The 23,936-nt window shown below is 41.4% G+C and overlaps 1 protein-coding gene across 1 annotated transcript; it reads left to right on the top strand.

The window, feature by feature from the left end:
• Positions 1-614: 614 nt before the first annotated feature.
• slc27a6 (solute carrier family 27 member 6) lies at positions 615-23,134 on the top strand. Its single transcript, XM_041960060.1, has 10 exons — positions 615-1,170; positions 5,657-5,866; positions 7,516-7,674; positions 10,256-10,380; positions 11,921-12,115; positions 16,865-16,955; positions 17,077-17,275; positions 19,176-19,273; positions 19,391-19,521; positions 20,877-23,134. Exons 1-10 carry the CDS (start codon positions 684-686, stop codon positions 21,051-21,053), a joined length of 1,872 nt encoding a protein of 623 aa, XP_041815994.1. The 5' UTR covers positions 615-683; the 3' UTR covers positions 21,054-23,134.
• Positions 23,135-23,936: the final 802 nt, after the last annotated feature.

Here is a 23,936-nt window from a genome sequence, read left to right as displayed (position 1 = left end):
GGAATAAAGCGTTTGAAATTTTCTGTAGTCATGTTGCTGTGACACTTGACATTTCATAGTTAAAATGTGTCCAAATGAACTTTGGTACTACGGTGTTATTATTGTGGAGAGCAAACACTCTTGTACTTGTACCTTCAAGACTGTTTAATGAATTGTCATCCTCCTGCCTCTGACTGCCTTTAATCAGACACATTGTTTCTTGCCTTTTATCATGACGGTGGATTACTGAGCCATCCCACAGGGAACAGGTCCAGGGGCCCAAGTGACCAAGGGGAGCCTTGAGCCATAGTTTGAAGTGACTGCCTTGACATTTCTTGTTGAAATGAATAGAATGTGGTGTTTATGATTTTCTGTTGTCATATTTTTTTCTTGTGTGTAACTATTAAGAGGGTGATGCTGAGAGACAGCATATTGGACAACCTATAGGAAGAGACTATTTGCAATTCACAACCAGACAGTTACAAGGGCAAACAGGACAATTGTTAACTCCGCTGTGCCTTTTATTTTGTAGGCGGCATTTCTCATGTTCCGGTATGATGTTGTGAGGCTTGACGCTGGTTGGCTTACATCACGATGACAGCCCGTGTTTGTCACATGAAACATGTAACAGTGTTTGTAGAGAGCAGCGCGCTCAGTGTCTCCGGCTCTCCAGCGCGTCCTCTCGCTGTCTCACAGCCGCGGACATGGTTCTGTCTCTGGGGTGGCTCTCAGCTTTGGCCGCGGGGGTCTTCTCCGCTCACGTCTTGCAGAAACTTTGCTTCCCGTACTTTTGGAGGGACCTGCTGTTTCTGCTCAAGGTAGTCGGGTACGGCGTGAAGCTGGAGATGTTCAAGCTGACGTCCAGCGTGTGTACGGTCCTGGACAGGTTCATCCAGCAGGCGCAGCGCATCCCCAACAAGCCGTTTGTCGTCTACGACGGGAGCGTCCACACCTACCGGGACATCGACACGCGCAGCAACAGACTCGCCAGGGTTTTCCTGGAAAGAGTGAACTTGAAAAAAGGGGACTGCGTTGCCTTGCTCATGAGCAACGAGCCCGACTTCTTGTGCGTGTGGTTCGGGTTGGCGAAGGTCGGCTGCTCGGTGGCTTTCCTCAACACAAACATCAAGGCCAGGTCTCTGCTGCACTGCCTGAGCTGCTGCGGAGCCACAACTCTGATTGTCGGTTCAGGTAAAGCGCTCACCTGCACCTGTTGTCACTGTGCGTCAGAACAGCGGCTCAGATGTGCACAGACGTCCACGGGGGGGTCGATCTTTTCATGCCAGTGTCTGATAACCAATAATAATTAGAATTTAAAAAAAAAATGTTTTAAAATGAGCTGGAGTTCACATCAGTAACTTTAGAGTTAACATTGCTCCCTGCTGCTTTTAATCCTGTTCGGTAAATAATAGGAAACTAAGAAAGCTGGTTATTTATATCTCGGTGTTCCTCTAACATTGTCCATGTTTCTGATCCTCTGTGTCTTTGCCTGCTAACTCTGAGCAGGTAGTATCACTCTCTGACTGTGACTTCTGGATGTCCTCAACAAGCCTCACAGTTCATATTCATTTGAATTCTCTCTTTCTGTCACCCACACTGGACACTCCAGGCCTGCATCAGAATTAGTTTAACTTTTTACAGTCGAGCAGCTGCATTATAAAAACCGAACTTGCAGGTTTCCTCTAATACTTTGCACAGTGACACTGCCCTGTAGTGAAATCCTGTGGAGGGTCAGTGCGGATCAGCTGTCAGAGTCAGTATCTTTTAAAGCAGCCTTGAAAATGTTTCAGAGCCTTTGTTTAAGTACAAGTCGCTATAAAAAAAATTTCATGAACACTTTTTGCTCTTCATCCAAGTATTAACATACAGGCTAGATAGATAGATAGATACTTTATTAATCTCCAAGGAGAAATTTGCAATTTGCTAATTACCAACAGTAAAATATATGCTAATTAAAGTAGTCATTATGCAGAATGAGTGTTGTGTGTACGTGATAATAATGGTAATAATACTGTTGTTATTTTTATTGATAAATGGATTTGAGCAAAGTGTAATATCAATCCCTGTTTATGCAGGTTAGCTTTCGTGGGGTAAAATGATCTCTAAAAATGTAGGATCACTTTTCATAATCTGGGCACAGTGGGCAGGGCGACACGCAGCGCACAGAGTCAGTCAGTCAGGGCAAGCTGGGATCCTTGTTCCATTTTGCATCTTAAACCTGCAGAGTGGGACCTCTGTCCCTTCTGGCTGTGGGAGTGATTACCAAACACTGTTGATGTGCCGGCCACCTCATCAGCGTAAACCAGTCGATGCTGGTTGACGTAGAAAGCATCACTGTCAGTAGGCCAGCGTGGGAATGTCACCACATACACCAGATTTCAAAACTCTGGTCTCCTGTGAGACACAGAGACATTTGCCTGGCAGTGACAGGATTAATCAGGGTAAAGGACATGAACGTTTAACATTGCAAGTTACTGGGTGACCCTGTATTAAGCTTCAGTTTCGGTCGTCCCAGGGAAAGGTTTAGGCACCCCTGTTTGTTGTAGATCATTATTAATTATTAAGATCATCATTATGAGTGTCTCCCTGTAACGACGTGGATTAGACATCAGTGTGGCAGACTTTTAAAGGCAGATGTCTGAAATTGGTGCCCCTCCAGCTGGTGGTGTCCTTATTTGCTGTATGGAGGATTTAAAATGCCTAAATTAAAAAGAATGAAACTAATAAAGTAAAATACAGAAATACCCAATGAAAAACATGTCACAAGGACCGTTATTTAAGATATTTATCTTTAATAACTGAATTCATTGTTTTTTCTTGGGACATTAAAATCAAATCAATGTGGTTTGATTTTAATGTTTGATTTCTGTTTTTCCTTGATAGCAACAGAAATGATTAATTTATAGTTGCTACATAACTTGAGACACGTTCAAGTCCAGCTCCCCATGATTTAGCCTTCCTCAGCTACCCATGACCTGGATGCCTGAGAGTCATCAGTTCATACTGTGGCTGGGGGCTGGGGCCATCGTCCACTCTGCCCTCCACCATTGCAAACTTCAAAACTAATATCAGAGTGTATTTGAAAGATTTTGTCATACACTCCAAAGCATTGCCGATGGCCGATGAACTCTAACTCTTCAAACGTTCTGCCAGCTCGCTGTTGTTGTTTTCAGTCTCAGGTGGGGCCTGTGTGGAGTTCCAGCGAGGATCTGAGTGATTGCTTAATGTGGGAGTCAACCCAGACAACTTCCAAACTTGCTAACGTCCACAAAGACTGGGAGCTTCCTGCTGTTCATGCCTGAATGTGTAATAGCTGCTGTCCAGTTTTATGACACAAACCTGAAAATGTAGTTGAACCATATTCAGCTTCAGCCCATGTTTCGCTGGAAGAATCCTGTTTCTGCAGTTAATAGGATTCATCATGCTGCAGCCATGTGACAGGACCCACATTGGGAGGTCATTGCTCAACCAAAGAAGCATGATGTTAGTCAGAGGCAGTGTCCTGAGCACAACCCTAGTGCAACAGCAGAGGGATTCATGGAATAGCTGGAACGCTGATACGAGCAGATGTGATGCCGTACAGTGCAGGCCTCAGTGGACTCTCGCTGAATGTTTTCCAAACATCGCGTCATGAAAACTCTGAAAATCTGGGCTGACTCGACTCATGTTGGCTTTGTAAGGCGTGTGTGTGTTTGACACCAGTGGCAGAGGGTTGTAGAACATCAGCGTTTTATTTTGAAGGCCACACTCACTTCCGGTGTGGCTGAACTCTCGCGGAAACTTGTCCGTGCGTCTCTGGGAGTGGAGTCATGACACCCTTGTGTGTATATCTGTGTATTTGTGGAATCTGAGGGGGAGAAAGAGCTTATGGCTCAGCATTATTGCTCAAAATTGATTCTAGAGGTTAAGTTATTGAGTAAAAACTCATTCTAAAGCATCTAATTCAGGGTTTATTAAAGTAAAGCCGTCTCTGAGGCAGTCCTTCCCGAACCTTTTTAAACCGTGGCACCCAGCACAGCATGCATACACCTTCCTTCCTTCAGTCACAGATTCTCACTCTCTCAGCACTGTTATGCTTTGCTGCTGAGCAGATTCACACATAATTATCACACTCATGATAAACAATTATTGAAAATTACGTCTGCTAATTGGTTGAATGTATTTCTCCCACGGAGACATGACCTCATGCCTACTTGGCAGTGGTGATGCGTTATGATGTGGGACAGCTATGTGCTGTACAGCCCCCATCCACAAAAAGTAGTACTCCAGGTAGCTTTCACCACTCAGCCTGATTCGGTGTTTTTAGGGGTCACTCAGGATAGTAATGCTAATCCACAGTCTTAGACTAGGCTCTATTTGCAGAGACTACTCTTCTCTGATGTTTGCCATCAGACTGGCTGTGGCATACATGCATATTTAGCAGGTTTTTATTGAGGAGATTTCACTGTTTGCTTACTATTCCTTCCATTTCCACACACTTAAAAAATGTCTCTGTTTTTAATGTGGCGCAACTTTAAAATAAACTCCATGTAATTTATTCTCTTTGTCCTGCATTGGGATGCCGAAGGACTGGAAGGCTCTGGGAGCTTTTCTGGTGTGGGATTTATAGATGTACACATGGCAGATTGCTTAGATAATGGTCTTAATCATGCCTGAGCGATGGCGCGGTGGTGCTAACCAGTTCTCAGTAATGACCAGCGAAGTAAAGTGTCACACTTTGCTTTGTGTTGCATCAGAGGACACCGCTCCACGTATTCAACGAACAAAGACACTCACAATCACAAAATATTGCACAGACTCATTGTAATCATTTACAACGTCCCAGCCAGGAGTGGTGCTGCATTGTGAAATATTTATTATATACGGGACTTCTGACCTTGCAGTGGAGGTTTATCAGCTGGCACAGTGTATTCATGTATTACAGCACAGTCACCACAGTGCACAGGCTCCATGAAACACTAGTTGCTCAATCCTTTTAAAAGTGCATGTTTTATGATGTCATATATCATATTCCTTTATTAGCTTTCTATTTGCTCTGATGTCTCTATGTTACACACTCAGAAAACACATTGTTTACAGCAGTGGTCCCCAACCTTTTCTGTACCATGGCCCAGTTTAATGTCTGACAATATTTTCACGGCCCAGTCTAAAGGTGTAGCAGATAAAAACAAAATAAAATGATAAGATCGGCATTAAAAACTGTGCTCTTTAATAATAATAATAACAATAATAATGAACGTAAATCCACTTTTTAATTATGTCAAGAGGACCTGGCTGCAGACTGGCACTGTCAGGCACCTCCACTGTCAGAACTTTGTTTGTTGTTCATTTTGTTAGCTTGGGATTTAATTTAGCGGGATATACCACGTGACTTATGGTGGTGTCAAGCGAGACGGATGTAACAGAGAGAATCCGGCCGCTTTTCAAAATAAAACGTCATTAAGACTCGTTAAATAAATCAAACAAATTATGTGAAAAAACAAAATAATGGAAATTATTTTTTCTTTCTATGCAGCCCAGTAGTGGGCTGTGGGTCATTTGGGTTGGGGATCAATGGTTTACAGCACACACTCACAATTCAAATTCAGTACATAGAAAGTAGAGGAAGGCTACAGTTCACAGTGTAATTTATGGCATCCTTCACCTGAAACACGGCTCGGCTGTCTCCATCTCCCAGATTTAGTGGACGGTCTGAACGGCATCCTAACCAGCCTGCTGGAGGACAACGTTCAGGTGTGGGCCATGGGGAGCCAGAGTGACCACGCTCAGGTGCACACTCTGCTAGATAAGATGGATGCTGCCTCTGACCAGCCTGTACCAGCCGAGTTACGTGCCTGCACCTCCCTCAAAGCCCCCACCCTCTACATCTTCACCTCTGGAACAACTGGTGAGTGTGTGCTTCTCTGCACCTCACTTTCAGTCAGGACAGTTCATGCTAAGGTGACACAGGTAGTCTGCCTTTTAGAAAATAGGGCATGTTACGTAATGTAAACGGTGCTTTCAGTGTACGTGTGTCATGTAATGTTGCTGCAGTTTTCTTGTCATGTGGGCACATCCAGTTTGATAGCTATTAGTCGCAATGTAGAAGTAACCAATACATGTTGAGGTAAGATTTCATTCATTTCAGTGACTGTGATGGTGGTAAACTGTGCCACATCAGACTAGTGCTTTCACACAATTCAGAGATAAATAAGCTGCCATACTTGCTTATAGTGCTTATAGTGATAACCAGCTGTAATACTTAACCTGACACCAGCCTTTCAGCCATATTTAAAAAGTGTTAGATTGGGTTATCCTTATGATTATTCTTATGATGATTTTTCTCAGCGATCTGTTGACTAATGAGTTTGTTTTCTTACGTCTAATCATAATTGATAGGTAAAATGGAGCTTTACATACTGTTTAGTTAGTACTACTACTGTTACTTGACTGTAAATCATTTGAACCCCCCCCCCCCTCCAAAAAAAGAATAATTATTACAATCATTAACCTTGATGGGCGCAAATGACATAATAATCTATTCCATCTTTATTGGGATATAGTGTTGTACGTTTTTGCAAAATAAAAGCTATGATTCGGGATATGTTTTGTGTGAAGAATGCCATGTAGCTAACTGCAGGTTGTTTCTCAGCAGTAATCCATGTTTTATAGCCCGCTGTGGGTGTCATGGTTGTGTTGGTGACAGGATAAACAGAGTAGTTCCCACAGGACTCCTGTAGCCCCTCTTGGGGTACTGAGACCTTCCCCCTGTTTACTCCTTCCAGCCTTTGTGAAGTGATGATTCCTTTTCGCTCTGATGAGCCAACTCATTTTTGATTAACCATCTAGTACACAAAATAACAACAAGGTCTGGTGAACTGTGCAGCTTTTTCCTGCCTTTTCCCAATGCATGCTGGGATAGACTTTGTGACGCTGAGTAGAGAAGGTTATTCAGTAAATGTGTTTCACCTTAGGCCTCAGGCATCATCCAGAAACTTTCCCTACATTTTACATTCTGTATTAATTCTGTAATTTTATTATGGCTGTTTGTTTTAGAGCCAAAGGTCTGTCTGAATTCACCGTGACAGCTGGCTTTGCAGAAGACACTAAATGCTTGTTTCTGCAGGAGTCAGCTGTCTGTCAGAACAGTAATGCTTTGATTTCAGTTGATTCTGCCGTCATCATCATCTTCATCACATGAACATCACCATGACCTGCAGTGTGGTTTGAAAACAGAGCGAGAGCTTTTAAAGCGGGGAGACACACGAGGGCGAGCGAGCACGCGGCAGCTTAGTGTCGTTGGCATCTTTAACAGGACTGAAAGGATGACGGCTGACTCACTGTACGTGACTTGAATTTCTGTTTAGTTTTCTCTTCCGTCACTGAGTCAGAAACCTGTTAGCGCTATTTGAATATTAGCATGTAGGTGAAATGCAGCATTGCATGACATTGTCAAATGGAGGTAGGTACGGATATGTGCTCCCTCCTCAGGCAAACGTTGGATCGAATATCAAATGTTTATTTTGGAATGTCACATAAGGCTGTGAATTTTTACAGGGCTCCCTAAGGCTGCAGTGATCACTCACCTCCAGAGCTTGAAGGCGGCAGCTGGTTTTTGGGCGTTTGGGGCGACTGAAGATGATGTGATGTACATCCCTCTGCCGCTCTACCACAGCGCTGCCTCTTTGATCGGTATAGGAGGAACCATAGAGCTGGGTAGGCCTCACAGTATCTTCACAAGAGTAATTCCCTTCATCTCACTGGATGTTGTACTCTTTTCTTCTGTCTTTTCAGACGAAAACATCCAGCAAACAACTGTTGATGAGGGGTTTTCATTATCATACATTATCGAGGTTCAGAAACCAAGACAGTCCAAATATACGATTATCTTTTGGACTTCAAGGGATTTACTCTAAACCTGTGCACAAATAGGACTGACAGAGAAGCAATTCTGTTGGCAAACTGGCAGTCAGAGCTGCAGACAGTGTCCACCGAGCGCAGTGTGACTGCAAAACTATGTGACCCCTGTGAGGACCCGCTGTTTCACTTCAGCTAGCAGCTTAATTAGAGGCTTCAGAGCAGGAAGTGAACACTGGCGACGATTGTGAGACTTTTATTATTGTTTTATTATTATTATTGATGCCGTGTGTCCAGCCTTCATGGAAAGTTCAAATTCATATTCGAGTTACGATCACATTTTAATATAGTCAGCACTGGCTTGCTTCAGTAGCTGATCTAGCATGAGCTTAAAGGTGGTGTCAGAGTTACGTAATGGTTTTGGAAAAGCAGCAAATTCTAATCAGCCGTCCTACTGATGAAGCCCTGGCTTCTGCATTTGTTCCAACTGCTGCCAAAGTTGACAGTTCATTGTCCTTCTGACATCCCAACAGGATACAACAACAAACCCTAGTGAGGTCGGTGTCCTGTCCTTTAGATGTGTATTACATGTGACATGTAATACACCCCCATACTGACCGTCAGGTGATTCCATCATAGCGACCACACTGTGAGCAGGGCTGTGGAGCGACAGAGGCCACAGGTCCAGTTCCATTCAGCAGTACATCCCAAAACATTAAGCTGAAGCTAATATGAGATTGTCAGTTAGCAAAAACATGGTTATCTTCATGGTTATAGCCTTTTTGTACACATTTCATCCTGGAAGTCACGAGTTTGTCAGCGGGATAAAAAGCTGGACGACTGTCAGGACGAAGATACGCACTCAGTTTTGACTAACTCAGTGATGAACCTCAAACTATCATTGGCCTAACTTTGAAGTGCATTTTTGGACCAAACTGAGTCTTTTGCACAGTTTTCACATTACGAAGGTATCTGTCTAAGACGGATGTGGAGAGGAGGAACAGTCACTCTTTCAGCATACGTATGGCATGTCCTTTAAGGATGGCATGCTTGGTTCCAACGATCAAGACTTTTAAAACTAGGACTTCTCTCGAGCTTATTGTACTGTAGCTTACAAATACAAGTCAGTTAACAAGCTAGCTTACAGACTGACCTCTAAATGCTGTTTGCTTCCAGCAGGTACGTGTGGTGCATTAAAACCTGAACCCAGGTCAGTCAGGTCACAGTCTGCAGTGTTAGAGATGAAGAGCGCCCTCACAGCACTGAGATGAGCTTGTTTGACTGAACGTAACCAGAATGACATCAAGTTCTGGTCACCTTTACCACAAGATAACACTGACAGACATGGTGTCCTTTGCAATTGATTAGTGGGCCAAAGAGAATACTTTGTACCTGAGTTTTTGAAAGACGTCAGTAAAGCACCATATGTCCTGTCCAATTTGAGATAGAACTGTTTGTGCTGTGAGGACACGGACTAATGTTTGCGCCCCTCTTTGTGGAGAGTGTATCCACTCAGGTCAGGAAGTGGCTTCTGTCTCAGGTGCTGTCTTGATGTGGCACCTGGGCTGAAACCATTTGACTCTGTGTGTTAGTTTCCACCTCAGAGATTCTAAATAGAAAAACTTGTGGGTTTCATCAGAAAACGTATTTAATGTAAGCAGTTCACCAGAGTTTTGAGACAAACATTATGAATGTAATATAAATGAGATTTTACACATTTTAAATTATCCACACACAATTTAAGTGCAAGGAATCAAACAATGAACTTAATGCACTAATGTGAATATGAAGTTTATCATTCAGTCATGTGTACATTCAGTGAATAGCACTGCCCTGCTCTTCTTCATCATGTCACCTGTCACTGTCACAACAGCACAGAGATCCTTTTAAAGCTAAAACATAATAATAATTTTTCTTGCTCCACGGCAGAGGGGAGACTGAATGGACCGGCTGGCCTGGAAAACAACTCAGAACTACTCCAGCGAGTCCAATTTACTTCAAAAAGTTACTGAAGTATATCTAACAGAAAAAATGTAACTGGTTGCTCATTACAATGTACAATTACAAGTACACATGTGCATGACAAGAGATCATTACTTTTAACCGATAAACATTCGACTGCTTATTAAATTCACGCAGTTCTGTGCTGTGAGGTGAAAGTGTGAGCCTGCTTCAACATGAACACAAACACACCAAAGAATGAAAAGAGGAAATCAGGAAGCAGCGTCTTCGGTCACAACATAACATAAGCACGCATTGCTTCACAATAAGGAGGGAGGGCAGAGATCTGGTCTCTGACCTGCAGCGTGGTTCAGAGTAACCTGGTTTAAATGTGATCAGATGACACTTCCTACGAACCTACAGTCCTACAAAAGAGATTTGAACGATGCGTGTTGACGCTCTCATGACTTTAATGACATTGCTGTGTGTTGTGTCACAGGTGCGACCTGCGTCCTGAAGAAGAAGTTCTCAGCCTCTCAGTTCTGGAATGACTGTAGAAAACATGACGTGACTGTTTTCCAGTATATTGGTGAGCTCTGCAGATACCTCTGCAACCAGCCCAAGGTAATCTTCTGTGTGCCGTTCAGCTGTGAGTGTTAACAAGCCCTCGCAAAAATGGGATCATACTGCCACTTTATTTCTGCTGCATTTGGTATAAAATTCCAACATTCTGATTCTGATGGATTGACACCCAAACCACTGATCAACAGAGTATCTCCATGTTTTTTCGATCCTGTACTCAGCATGATGTCACATCATGCTTATCATCATTTATCATGTTGTCCACACACCAGGCTGCAAACCGGGGCCGGAGAGTCAACATGTATCACCACCTAATGAATGACGGAGCAGCAGAGTTAGAGTAGAGCACCAGCAGACCTTCACAGTCGCAGTCACTGCTACTTGTGAATCATTCGAGTAACGTTGTGCACAACTACGACAGAAAGACAAGCCGGGGCTTTGTTTTAGCGTCCTCCCATAATAGACAGACACACACACACACAGTGTGAGGGCAGAACTCATTCCTTCTTGAGGCTGGACTCAAAGTCCTCTTTGTCCACTCTGTGTTATGTGGCTGTGTGGGTGGAAGGCTGGCCTTGACTGTCCTCACCACTGATTGGTAAATTAAAGATGCGGACACGTACAGCACAGAAGCACCTTTTTAGAAGGTCAATGTGTGCACACAAGCGATGTACTAATTACTGCTAGTGTGCTCTCATTATGCAAACATGGTGAATACCATAGAACTCATCACTGGAGACACAAACATACATGATCGCGAGTTAACCAACAACTAAGTGTTTCCAGCATACTGTTCGGACTGTTCTTACAATTGACCCTCCACTAAACCCCTCCTCCAAACAGAACTGTCCAATTATAGTTTAGTAACTGTCTCTCCTCCCTGGCAGGCATGTCGAGCTTTGCATTTCTTTACATGTCGATGTGGTCTGCATGAGGCTCTGAGAAGAGCGATACTCAGTATCTCAAGAGTTTGGAGGGTGCCGTCTTTTTTCCTTCAACACAAGCAAACATGTGTACAGGTTCCAGGTTACATTAGAAAAACAACTGTCCCGGACCAACTGTTCACTGTTTGAGGTCATGTTAACCTCTGAGCCAAGGATTCAGAGATATGACAGCAGCTCAGTCCTGCTCTTTGTTTGTTTTTGGGAAGTTCACACTGCAGACACTCAGCACTGCAGCCAAACTTACATTAGATACCATCACATTAAACTCATGGCTTATTCCTCACATACTCAAATCCTTTGATGATACAAACAATAAAGCATAAACTAAATGTAACCACTGTATTACATTAAAAAAGTACCATTTTCTTCTAAAGTTAGCATCCAAACAATTCAAGGGTTATGATGTAACATTTTAATTAGCCTGCATTTTATTATTTTTTATTTGTGATACCATGCTATGGGGCGACCTAGCTCTACACTGAAATACAAAGGCTAAGGATTATGGCTAGCCAAGTAGTGCTTATGGTTTTGGTTAGGATAAGTCTCCAGGAAATGAATGGAAGTCAATGTAACGTCCTCAGAAGTGATGGAAACATGACTCTTTGTACGTGCATTTGTGTGTGTATGTTTTTATATAGACGGAGGTGGATAAAGTTCACAAGGTGCGGATGGGCGTGGGGAACGGGTTGCGGCAGGACGTCTGGCGGGAGTTCCAGAATCGCTTCGGAAACATTAAAATGTGCGAGGTGTACGGCTCCACTGAGGGAAACCTGTGTTTCATGAACCACGTCGGCAAGATCGGAACCGTGGGCCGCTCCAACTTCATCTACAGGGTGAGTGCTTGGGAGAATGTGAAGGGGGGGTGAAATTCCATACAAGTAGTAATAATAATAATAATAATAAACTTTATTTGTATGAAACCTTTAATACAAAACTTGATAATGAGAGGAAGAAAGAAAGAATAAGAAAATAAAGTGAATGCATTACAAAGGAATTATTAATTGTAGGCACAATACCAAAGTGAGATCACATGAAGACAGATGAAAACATTTTCTGAATACACCTTGATGCCACATTGTGTAAATAAAGAGTGCACAGACAAATGAAAAGCACAGGGGTTCACCCCATCAGGAGCACGATTGTGGTCTAGAAATGCTCTGGCAGTCTGCCTCTTATAGTATTATTCCCTTCATATACAAATGTAATATTTAGCCTGAAAATTCAGGGCTCATTCTGGATTAAATGGAGGATGAGGAGTCGTAGATACCTGTCAGGGCATTCTGAAAATAAATGGCTGGAAGTGGGTGTGCTATTGTGTATTTATGTGTAATGGGAGTTTTGCTGGAGTAGCTGCATACACACATCTACATCACACTTTTCAGGGCGTGGCTCATTAACATCATCAACCCACCACACTTCTGACCCAGAGGGTGTGTGTGTGTCCGTGTGCTTCAGTCTGCATACACGTGGGAACATTTCAATTATGTCTTCTTGGCATAAATCCAAAAGAAGTTTGAATTATTCTAACTAATAATTATTATTATGTTATGCATGCTGAATATATGCAGCTGCCTGAACTCATTAGGTTTATGAATGTAAATGATACAGCTCAAACGGTCATGGTGACTGTTTTGCACTAAGATCTGGTTGCAGATCAGGGACTAGAACACGATGTGTGAGAGGTTACTGGTCAGGAGCCAGAGATGTGGTACTATCAGTTCTGGTGGTTTGTGGTTTCTGTGAAGGTGGCTGAGTTTGTCATGCCACAGAGAGGAAACTTCCTCCCGCTCCCTGGCTGCTTTCACGGCTAGCCAAAGGTCTTTTCACTTTTGATGGACAGGCCGCAGGAAATCTTGGTTGACGAAAACATTTGAGTCTTTCAGGAATTTATCTTTACTCAGAAACTTTAGTTTACCTCTGTAGCGACAAAACTTTACAGTGATAGGCCAGGCCAGATGAGCGGATCTATCAGCCCTCTCCAGCTCGGTCTTCTCATACAGCAGCTTTTTCACCTTGTCTTCTTTGTCTTCAAGATGTTCCACTTTGTCACCGAGCAGAGAAAACTTCTACAAATGGTTTAAACATCATTCCTGTAATCTTGGCTGCATCAGTCCATGCTTTGATTTGATTTTCAAAAAAAAATCCTCAAATTCCCTAAGAGTGAACTCAAGAGTGGTTTTGAGATTAAGGACTTCCTGTAACATCCTCTTGTGGGAGGAGTCAATAATGATTTTAATATTAGATTTAAAACCTGCTGCAGTGTGTTATAGAAATGCTTTTGCTGATCTAGCAGTCCGTGCATGTCAGTGACCACAACTGTATGCCACTGCCGTCCTTGTTGTTCTGCAAATGCAAGGCATTTTGGGTAGTGACGTTTCGGCTATATTAAATCTAAATTGTTGAACATTTTGGGAAATGCATATATTCTCAATCTCATGTCTGTGTGTTAAGTGCGATGATGGGGCAGGGCATGGTTAGCCTAGCTTAGCATAAAGACTGGAAGCAGGCCACACACATACCAGCACCCGTAGAGCTCACTAATTAATAATCAATCACTAATTAATTAATCAATTATCTAATTTCCACCAACAAAGTATATAGCATATACAAAATGCTGCCAAAAATAAGTACCGGTATATACGCAAGTTAGCATGGAATAAAGTATGATGTATTATGATTAGATACTAAGCAGACAGACTTGTAGCCTACTATATGTACACAGCTCACACATGATATATACATAAATATGCATGTCAGTATATTTATGCACTATGTAAATCTACTTCTAGACATGATGGTAATCCAGGTGTATGGTTTTGAGGTGTATACATCACGCATACCCCCCAGGTTCATTCTAATAAGGCATACCCTGTGGTAGAAGCAGTGTGCAGGACTTGAATTTGACCCCTAAAGTGCACATGGTTAGCTGTTGAACTCTGGTGAGTGGTGGGGGAGGGGTAAACAGCTTAGAGGAGATCTGTCAGGTCATGTATTATCCAGGATGTAGCAAGTGACCTCCATCAGAGGGATGCTTGAGGGTTCACTCAGCTGACTCCCTGTAGTTACTGCACCTGGCATCAACACAGTATCATGAACACCTGTTGAATGTAAAGTCGTCCAATATTACAGTAATAATCTCTGTGAAGCTTAACATCTTCATTTTTTTGGTCTGAAAAAGGTGTGATACCTTACATTAAAATCATTACATGAATCATTATAGATGATGATGATGATGATTATCGTGTCATGTAAACGTGTCCAGCCTGCATGGGCTCACAGCACAAGTGAATGTAAACCAGATCCAGAACACAACACACACATTTTCAAATGAGACTACACAAGGGAAAAAAAAACAAAAGACAAGTCACATTTCTTACCACAGATTTTCAGACCTTCACGTCTACAACACAATCCATAAGTTACTAGTAAAGCTACATATAAAACTGTTACCTATAAGAGAAGTCCAAGTGAAAACAAGTTAAATTGTCCATCTTATTGTGTTTTCTGAGCTCAAAAACATCACAAATTAGCAACAAAATCCTATTTTTTATCTTCCGTGTACAGTGTTTGGAATACAGCAGAAATGTGGTTAACTTTCCACTTACACCAAAATCACACAGCTCACACAATAACAATAGTAATAGCAAAGATATTACAGTATGATGTATTAGTAAGACAATAATACAATACAAATGTGATTTAATACATAATATAATGTACAACACAATACTAACACAATAGTCATGTTTATTTTGTCCACTTGGTGGTCAATGTAACAATATTATGCAGTAAATATGAGTTATGATAATATGATTTATACAATTACAATGAATTGTAATATATTGTTGTTAACAAACAGCTTGTGGTGTGAAAATAATGTGTCAGGGCATCAACATCATTATGCTGCTGGAACTTGGAAAGAGGCTGCGTAAAGAATGTCATCTTGAATAATTAGTCCAAGTGATTAATCCGTAAGTCTGTTGAGGCAGTTAGGAAGGATGAGCAGTGAAGTGGCTTCCCTGTGCCTGTTGTGGGTATTAGCCTCTCTAATGCTTGTCTGCGGAGCTGCTGCTGTTAATCAGAGGAGTTACAAAAGAGTGGCTACATGTATTTAGTTCTAATCTCTGACCTGAGCTATTCTTAGATCTGTCCCTGTGCTCTTCCTGCTGGCCCACTGATTGTTAGAAAAGATAGTTATGAAAGTGAAGTTGTACAACTTAATCATGTCGGGACACATATCCAAATTTAGTTAACGGGATTTCTAGTTCTGTAACATGTCGTAAAAAGTGATTCTTCTTTGGTTGTAGTTGGTGGTGCTAGAAGAAGTATTCAGATTCTGAAGGTAGCAACACTGCAATATGAAGATACTCCATTACAATCCCAAGTTGTGCATTGACATTGTCAGCAAAATGTACTTAAGATATCTCTTAATGCAGAAAAATAGTGGGTGCTATACTATTACACTTGTTGTTGTTATATTATTAGGTTATTACTACTGATGCATATATGTAGCTGGTCAATATGGAGCTAATCTGATCTGCTGGGCAGTGTCATTTCTAAGAGCGCACTGTATTTTATCAGCTCATCACTTCTTGCAACTTAACAGCTTGAAAAAAATTAGTAACTAAAACTCAAATGGCTCAAATGTACAAAACTTCTGTCCAAATTGTCGCACAAAGTACAAAATTGGCCAAATTGCCTAGTAATTAAGGTACAAGCACCTTTTATCTGTACTCAAGCACAGTACACACAGACACATTTCACATTACATTTTTCAGATTAACCACAAACGTCATGTAGCCTACTTCAGTGCAACCAAAGAGAGGCTAGCGTGGGGTTAATGCTGGTATTCACTCCAAATGAGATCTAAAAGCTTTATTATGTGATAAAATGTCAACTGTTGTGGTTTGAGCGTGTTCTGCTGCCCCCAAATGGCCAAAACACTAAATGACTGCTGCCTTAAATTAGTGATGTAATTTGTAACCAGCCAGTAACAAACTGCTTAGAGCAGTACAACAGCATAGCACTAAAATGAGTGCTGAGGCCGTTTCCCAAAGGCAAGCAGTAACCTGGTATGTTTTACAAAGACTGTCTTCAATTAGATTGAATAATAAAGGAAAACAGCAGTTTGGACTCAACTGAACAGCTGATGGAAGCAGATTAATTTTGGGCCTCCTGCTCCCACTATGACAACATTTTACAATTGCTCATTTTTCACAGCAGATATTGTGAATAATAACTTTGATATATTAGGCCTTCAGTAAACAATGCTTTGATATATATATACATACATATATATATATATATATATATATATATAGGGAGGGAGGTTGAGACGATCTATATATAGATAGATAGATACATAGATACATAGATACATAGATACTTTATTCATCTCCAAAGAGAAATTTGCAGAGGTAGATATAGACTGCACATTGAGAAAGGCTGCATTTCAGTTTCAATTAAAATCTGATATCTGATCTTTGACCTGAAGGTGATTTGTGGGCAACTGTTCCAGTAATTAGTTGAGACTCTTATGGCACTGCCCACTGTAATGATATTGTCTTTTAACTTTTCTGTAGCTCCTGTTCAAGTATGATCTGGTAAAGTATGACATGCTGAAAGATGAACCAGTGAAAGATCAGTATGGATTCTGTCAGCGGGTGGAAAAAGGTAAGAGTGCAACTTCTAAACATTTACACAAGTGAATTTCCTCTGTAGAATTTTTTTTTTTTTCGGAAGTTAAACTCATCTTAAAATGATGATTTTAGACTGTCTGTGCTCTTATTCTCAGGTGAGACAGGACTTTTGCTGTCCAAGGTGGGCGCCCTCAGCCCGTTCTTTGGTTATGCTGGAAGCAAGCAGCTGACTGAGAAGAAGCTGATGAGGAATGTGTTCGCAAAGGGAGACGCCTACTTTAACACGGGCGACCTCATGGCTGAAGACCAGGAGGGCTTCATCTGTTTCAGAGACAGAGTGGGGGACACCTTCAGGTACGCCGGGACGAGATATTGACATGTTTGCATTGCGGTTATGAACGATACTTTAAAGCATCCGTGTTCAGTCTGGTATCGTCAGGCTTGAAGACAACACTAACACAAAGCCTGGGAGACAAACCAGAGGTGCAGAGTTAAAACATGTGCAGGAAAGGTGTAACAGAGAGGTGATGTTAAGCAGAGAGCCGTCACGTCCGAGCCAGCCTCTGATCCACTAGCACTCCCTCATTCAGCTGTTAGAAAGGTTTATGGACATCAGTGGACAATTAAAACAAAGACGTTTCAGTGCTAATCCAAACAGCCTCATCAGTTTGAAAAGGACAGGAAGTACCTCTAAATGCATACAAAGAAGTCACACGATCATCACATGACCTGAGGAGTAGAAGTCACATGACTACTGAAATGTCACTGAAGTGTGCCCACCAGAGGATGGTATTCCCAGCAGCTTACGGTAGAACCCTCCTCCCTGTTTGGATGAACAGCGAAGCCTCTTGGTGATTGCTCTTTTCATTGTCTGCTGACTTTGATAAAGCCTTGTAACAGTTTACAACCTGAGGCAGTTGTGTGTATTGCGTTGCAGTCCTTTGTTCTGTGGTGAGGTGTGCCCTTTGAACAAGGCTGGCTTGATTGGGGGACCGTACATTTCTTTCTGGTCTGGGAAGGCTATCTTTACTGTTGAGGACTTTGTGGCCACCGGTCCTGTTTATTCTTTCAGCCAGCTACTCATGTTTTTCACTGCTTCTCAAAAGTAAGCTTACCCCTGAGTGGGTTCTCTCAGTCGTCTGGAGAAAGGGTCTTCCAAGATCCTGAGCCCAGAAAACCAGGTTTTACAATGCTCTGTTTCCCCCAGTAGAGGGCATCAGTCAACTGAAATCGCTTCAGGAGGCTGACTTGGGCCTAACCGTTTCACGTGACCATATATCCCTTTATTAAAAACTTCTGGGCAAAGGTTTATAGATACAATTCTGAATGTTTGGTAAAAATCTAGACATTAATTCTCTGTCTTGTGTTCTTGGATAATGTTAAAACTGCTTAATGTTCTCTTGTTTTGTGCAAAATAATTGGGACCCCTTCTTAAAGTACATTGGAACAGCTACACTTCACTGCCTGCATGTTGATCACCCACCCATTAGTCAACATGATTTTTGTTCATTTACAACAATTTATTTATTTATTTGATCTGTTTCTCTCTCCTTTCTGTTGTATTTATTTATTTTTGTTTTATCATGTCGCTCTTCTATTCTCCTGAAAAGGCAGAGTGCTCTTCATCACATGTCACCATTCACGCACGCACATTCACACACTGATTCATAGACTTGGACATGTAGGAGCTGGGGATCGAACTACCGACCTTCTGGCCATTCTTTGTTTTTAATCTGTCACAGTGCAACACTGAGTTACTGGAGTTCCCAGGAATTAATCACAGATTTCTCATTCTTGGTTTCATGGCTTTTTACTTTTATCTGTCAGGCTGGCTTAAAGATCTCAGGAGCTGAAAAAAGAATATTAACAGAGAGGCTGAGAGAGAAGTTCTTACTTTCACACAAATAAGACATAAGAAAGGTTTCATTTATTTATTTACACGATGTAATTCATGTAATTTTAACTTTTGTGGTCTGCGGTCCCAACCAGGGATTCAGAAACATCTGAATATAAGGATGATGATGTTCATGAAAAGGAAGCATGATGAGACACAGTACTGCCTCTGTATTACTATTAGAGACTAGTCTGAAACAGCCGGCTGTCTCCTGAAGATCTATTTACTCTATCTTATGCAAATTACTATACTTGCACCGCTGATTCCCCCTCCAGGAGATCAATGAAGGATTATCTTATCTTAATATCTTAATCATCAATAATGAAGATTGAAATCTTCATCATTTTTCCCTGATTGCAGGTGGAAGGGTGAAAATGTAGCAACGACAGAGGTAACAGAGGCTCTGGGACTGGTGGATTTTATCCAAGAGGTCAACGTGTATGGAGTGGAAATACCAGGTATGTTTAAGATGTGTTTGTATGTCTGCCATGGAAGCTTCATCTGCTCATAGTGTGCCACAGCCCAGCGCTGAGTGAGACTGAGCTGGAGACTCCTCTGAACCGTGTTGTCCACAGGGCATGAGGGCAGAGCAGGAATGGCTGCCATGATCCTGAGACCAGGCTTCACGTTCAACGGGAAGAAACTCTTTGAGCACGTGACGAGAGACCTGCCAGCGTACGCTTGTCCACTCTTCATAAGGCTTCAGGTAATGATCCGAGGCAGCGTGTCGCTGGCAAACTGTGTCTGCAGCTTCATTTTGTTGACGCGTGTCGTCTTTGTGAGGAGGACTTTAGTGGAGTTCACATTGATTCAGCACGTTAAAGTGAGCTGTTGGAAAGCAGGCTCACTGTGGCATCGCTGATTGCTGCTGGTGGGGAAGCAGAAGTGACGGGCAGAGTGAGGCGCAGCTCAGCCTCAGTCTACAAGCTGCTGCCAAAATACTGTGATACTCAAGGATTCTACTTAAGTACAAATTAGAGGTACTTGTACTTTATTTTCCATTTTATGCAACTTTATACTTCTACTCCACTTGTCTGACAGCTTTGCTTATTAGTTACCTTTCAGATTACATTTTTTTTTCTTCTTGTCCAGAGAAAACCATGTATCTCCAGATCTGGTGATGTTGAATTTTTTCTGAAGATTGAAGGATGAAGTGTTTCTTTATGTGTAGAGAAAATTCTCCTTCTGAAGCTAAATAAACGGATCTTTAAGTGGATTAGCAGGAAAATGTGTCGTCACAAAGCTGAAAACAGGCTGTTCCTCTGAACTGATGAAAAGTTGACTTTTTAGAGATACGTGGTTCTCACAGGACAGTGACTCTATAAACATACGATGATCTTATAGAATATGATGCATCGCTGTAGATTAAACCAGCCAACAGTATATAATGTAGTTCAAAGGAGCTCAACCTGATATGACCAGTGATATTAATCCACAAACATCAGATATGATAGAAAACACTGACAGGAGCATTTCAGGTGGTAACTCTAGTTTTATGCTGCAGCACCAGCTGGCATCTGCTGTCTGTTTATTCCACTGACAGTATATTTAGGAAGATTTGCATTCATATTTGGGGTGTTGTGTATTTGGATTCTGGATGTTCGGATGCTCACGGAGGTGAACTTTTTTCTCTCTGAGAGACCTCAGCCTCCCTCTTCCTGTGTCACCTGTCGCTGCGTTTAAAGTGGATGTGACGAGCTCGTGTGATTGGTCATTACTGAAGCTCACTCGACTCTATGTACTGTATTCTGGCTCTCTTGCGTGTTTATTCTTATGTTTGCATCTGCATCCTGTTTCAGTAAAATAGAGCCCAGCTGATGAACATAGTGGAGCATTTAGCAGCTAACAGCCAGATGTTTTCCTCAGGTAGAGACCAAAAACAGAGCTAAAAGGAGAGTAAATATTGGACTTTCATTCATCAAGTGGACACAAACACAAATGTGATGGTAATGTTGCGTCAGTGCAGCTTTAATTCAAACATTAATCAGTTTAATGTTCGACTTGAACTTGAATTCAGTCTGAAACCTGCAGATACTCTGAAATTACACTGTTTTCCCACAGGAGGTCATGGAAATGACGAGTACCTTCAAGCAGCAGAAGTTCCAGCTGGTGCAGAGTGGATTCAACCCCTCCACAATCTCTGACCCTCTCTATGTGTTGGACTACCAGCAGAAGAGCTACATTCCTCTTACAGATAGCATCTACAAGAGCATCCTCGCAGGAGAACGCAAGCTATAGAGCGTCAGTGTTACGACATGGAGTGACACGAAGCACAGAGAAGATAGAAATAAGCTCCGCTAATTGCAGCATTTTTATTCTGAATGGAAACTAGTGAGCCTACAATCTAGTTGAGTGATGCACTAAGGTCTGAATGAAAGCCGTCCTCTAGTTAGTGAATTAGAGGATCCTGACGTGTTGACCCTGCAGTACGGGTGATAAATAATATAGATATTATAGATAAATAATATGAACCTGAATGTGTCATTATGAAACAGCAACTCCTGGTTTAATCCTTAATCTACCCCTCAAAACGCACCAAACACCCTCAACTGAAACAAGGTGTTTGTTACGGTGACCAGAAACCCTTCATTCAGCCATTCATTTGAAAAGATGAAGAGCAAGCACTTAAGTTTCTTCTTTAAAAGATAGAAATATTTGGCGAAACCGTGAATAATCAGTTTAAGTTAAGGTTTACATTAGGGGTCTTAAGTATTTTTACAGGAAAATTAATGATATTTTAAAGGATTTTTCTTCAGGATTCAAGTGTTATTAGGTTTATTCAAATTTGGAGTTAAGTAATAGATTCATAATAGTAATAAATGACTGAACTGTAATATATAAAGTAGCATTTAATGGTCTTTCTGCATGGATTAAGAGGGTTTTATAGGAAAAAAAAATAACAAAAAGATGCAAATTCGTTTTCCACACATTGGGGGTTAATTATTGCATAAATGAATGAATTGCAATATAAACCCTTATCATTAACAAAATAACATGATCTTACCTTTAAAGGGCCTTATTTATTTCAGTTAAGGTGTGAGTCTGGGCTTAATTAATAGTCAAAGCGAATGGATCACAGTGTATTAAGGGGATTTCATGGTTGAACGGGTTCTTTGGAAATGACCAAACATCATTGAAGCCATCGTTGAAGATTGAAAAATTAAGACACCTTTAAGGTATAAGTGCAGAGATGGGGTTTTTTTCACGTTATTTGGTCAGTTTTAAGGGTTTTTTTCACCATTGCAAAAGCCGTTAAGCCCTGTGCAGACAAGCCATTAGAAATACCTTAATATATCACAGTCCAAGAGTTCACGTAAAATCCCATCAAAGTGCCTTAATTACATTAGCAGTCATGGATTGATGAGGAGAGTGATTATGTTAATGGCATTTTAAGGTGCAAAATCAAGGGATTTAGTTTAATAATTTATGAAACTGAGGGTTTGCACATGTGGTTTGTAACTTAGAAACAAAATAAATGGTTCACAGATGTATTTTTGCACCTTTGCTGACATTATGTCAAAAGATTTTTCCCAAAAAGATAAACAAACTTACCCACAGATATTTTCTGTTCACTGATTTTCCTCTATCCAATAATTAAAGCCATCATTTTGCAAATTCACACAATAAGGTGACCAATCACAGCACACCCTGCATGTGTTTCTTCAATTCATATATTTTATTAGTGAAAGAAGAATAACTGTATGTTGTCTTGACTGTGGGAGATTGTGGATATGAAAAGCTCCAAAGTGCCCAGATGTTTAGCCATATCAAAAGTTTTTAATGCTGTGAACGTTCTCAGTCCATGATTTATTTATTAATTTTTGTTTTTATTTGTTTCTTTTATTTTGCTTTTGTTTACCCGAGATTGTATTGTGAACTAAATATATTTACCGACATTCATGCCAGGGAAGTTAGTGTGTTTGCTGTTGTGTGACACGAGTTCACGGTAGAAGCACAATCAGGGCAGAGCTGGGATTTGAACAACCACAATAAGCCTGCTTTTTCCTCCAACCTCAGCGTGTCCGTGATGTTCTGCTTCCTCATTCACATGATTTATTTGAGCTATCAGCAGCGTGTTGCAGGATATCACCACTGTTACATGACTGTGACTGAGGTGAGTGCCACCATTTGTCATGTTTTAGAGAGTAAACAAACTGTGGCGGATAGAGCGCTGCTGTTATCCAGAGATCTGAGCTACGTGAGCATCATGTACTGTTTACTGTTTGTGGTGTGAGCAACTCTTTAATATTCAGTAATGATATTCAGAAGGTTCAATTCACTTCTACTTGTGATTGGGATGTGAAGATATAAAAAGCACTGAATAGAAGTTAAAGGATGGTTGTGGTTTATTAAAACTTGGTGTTGTAGTCATCATTCATGCCAGCTGTAACAATGTTAAATTCAAGCTGATTTTTCAGGATTCGGTTAAGAAGGTTAAGAAACACCAGGCTCAGCACAGCAGGGAGCAGGGAGTGACCTTAACAAGTCTACAGGTGGATGCTGGTGGAGGTGGGCCTTTGAAATGCTGTATGAACAGCAGCAGCAGAGGTGACCTGGTGACGTTGCAGCTGCTTCAAAGTGCACTGCACAAACAGCAAATCAGTTGTGTAGCTTCAGATATAATATTAATAACAATGATAGACTTTATTTGTACAGCACTTTTCATACAAGAAATGCAACTCAAAGTGTTTCACACCAAAGAAATCACATGCACCAAGTGCTTCACATAAACCTGATACGATGTTTCATTCTCAGCATTCTTGATAGGACCTGTGTTGGCCTTGTATCAATCATCAATCAGCAGTCAATCGATTATCATCAATGGCCCCAGAGTAGTTTTGTCATATAGATAAAATGCTCATGAAAAGAAAGACTTTTGGGAAGAATCAGCTGTGTTGATTTACTGAAGACAGCACTATGCTTCATACCAAGTGCTTGTCTGATCATTTGAAAGTATCTGAAAACGTTTTTCTGGCAGGAAAATGTTCAAATTTTTGTAACATTGCAACAGCAGATATGATAATCAAGATCCCAGCGTGCCTCATATAGGAACAGGGCTGAATTAGGTGTCGTCTGCCCGTGTCTAAAGGCAAAAGAGAAAAACCCTGCTGATTTTCACAC

The sequence above is a fragment of the Chelmon rostratus genome, chromosome 19 (genome assembly GCF_017976325.1).
Source record: "Chelmon rostratus isolate fCheRos1 chromosome 19, fCheRos1.pri, whole genome shotgun sequence".
Taxonomy (NCBI): domain Eukaryota; kingdom Metazoa; phylum Chordata; class Actinopteri; order Chaetodontiformes; family Chaetodontidae; genus Chelmon; species Chelmon rostratus.
This window is presented reverse-complemented; position numbering and strand designations above follow the sequence as displayed.

Coding starts and splice junctions, on each gene's coding strand:
- slc27a6 (XM_041960060.1), top strand. CDS start 684: ATGGTTCTGTCTCTGGGGTGGCTCTCAGCTTTGGCCGCGGGGGTCTTC. Junction 5,867..7,515: donor CTTCACCTCTGGAACAACTG/GTGAGTGTGTGC, acceptor GAATTTTTACAG/GGCTCCCTAAGGCTGCAGTG. Junction 19,522..20,876: donor CACTCTTCATAAGGCTTCAG/GTAATGATCCGA, acceptor GTTTTCCCACAG/GAGGTCATGGAAATGACGAG.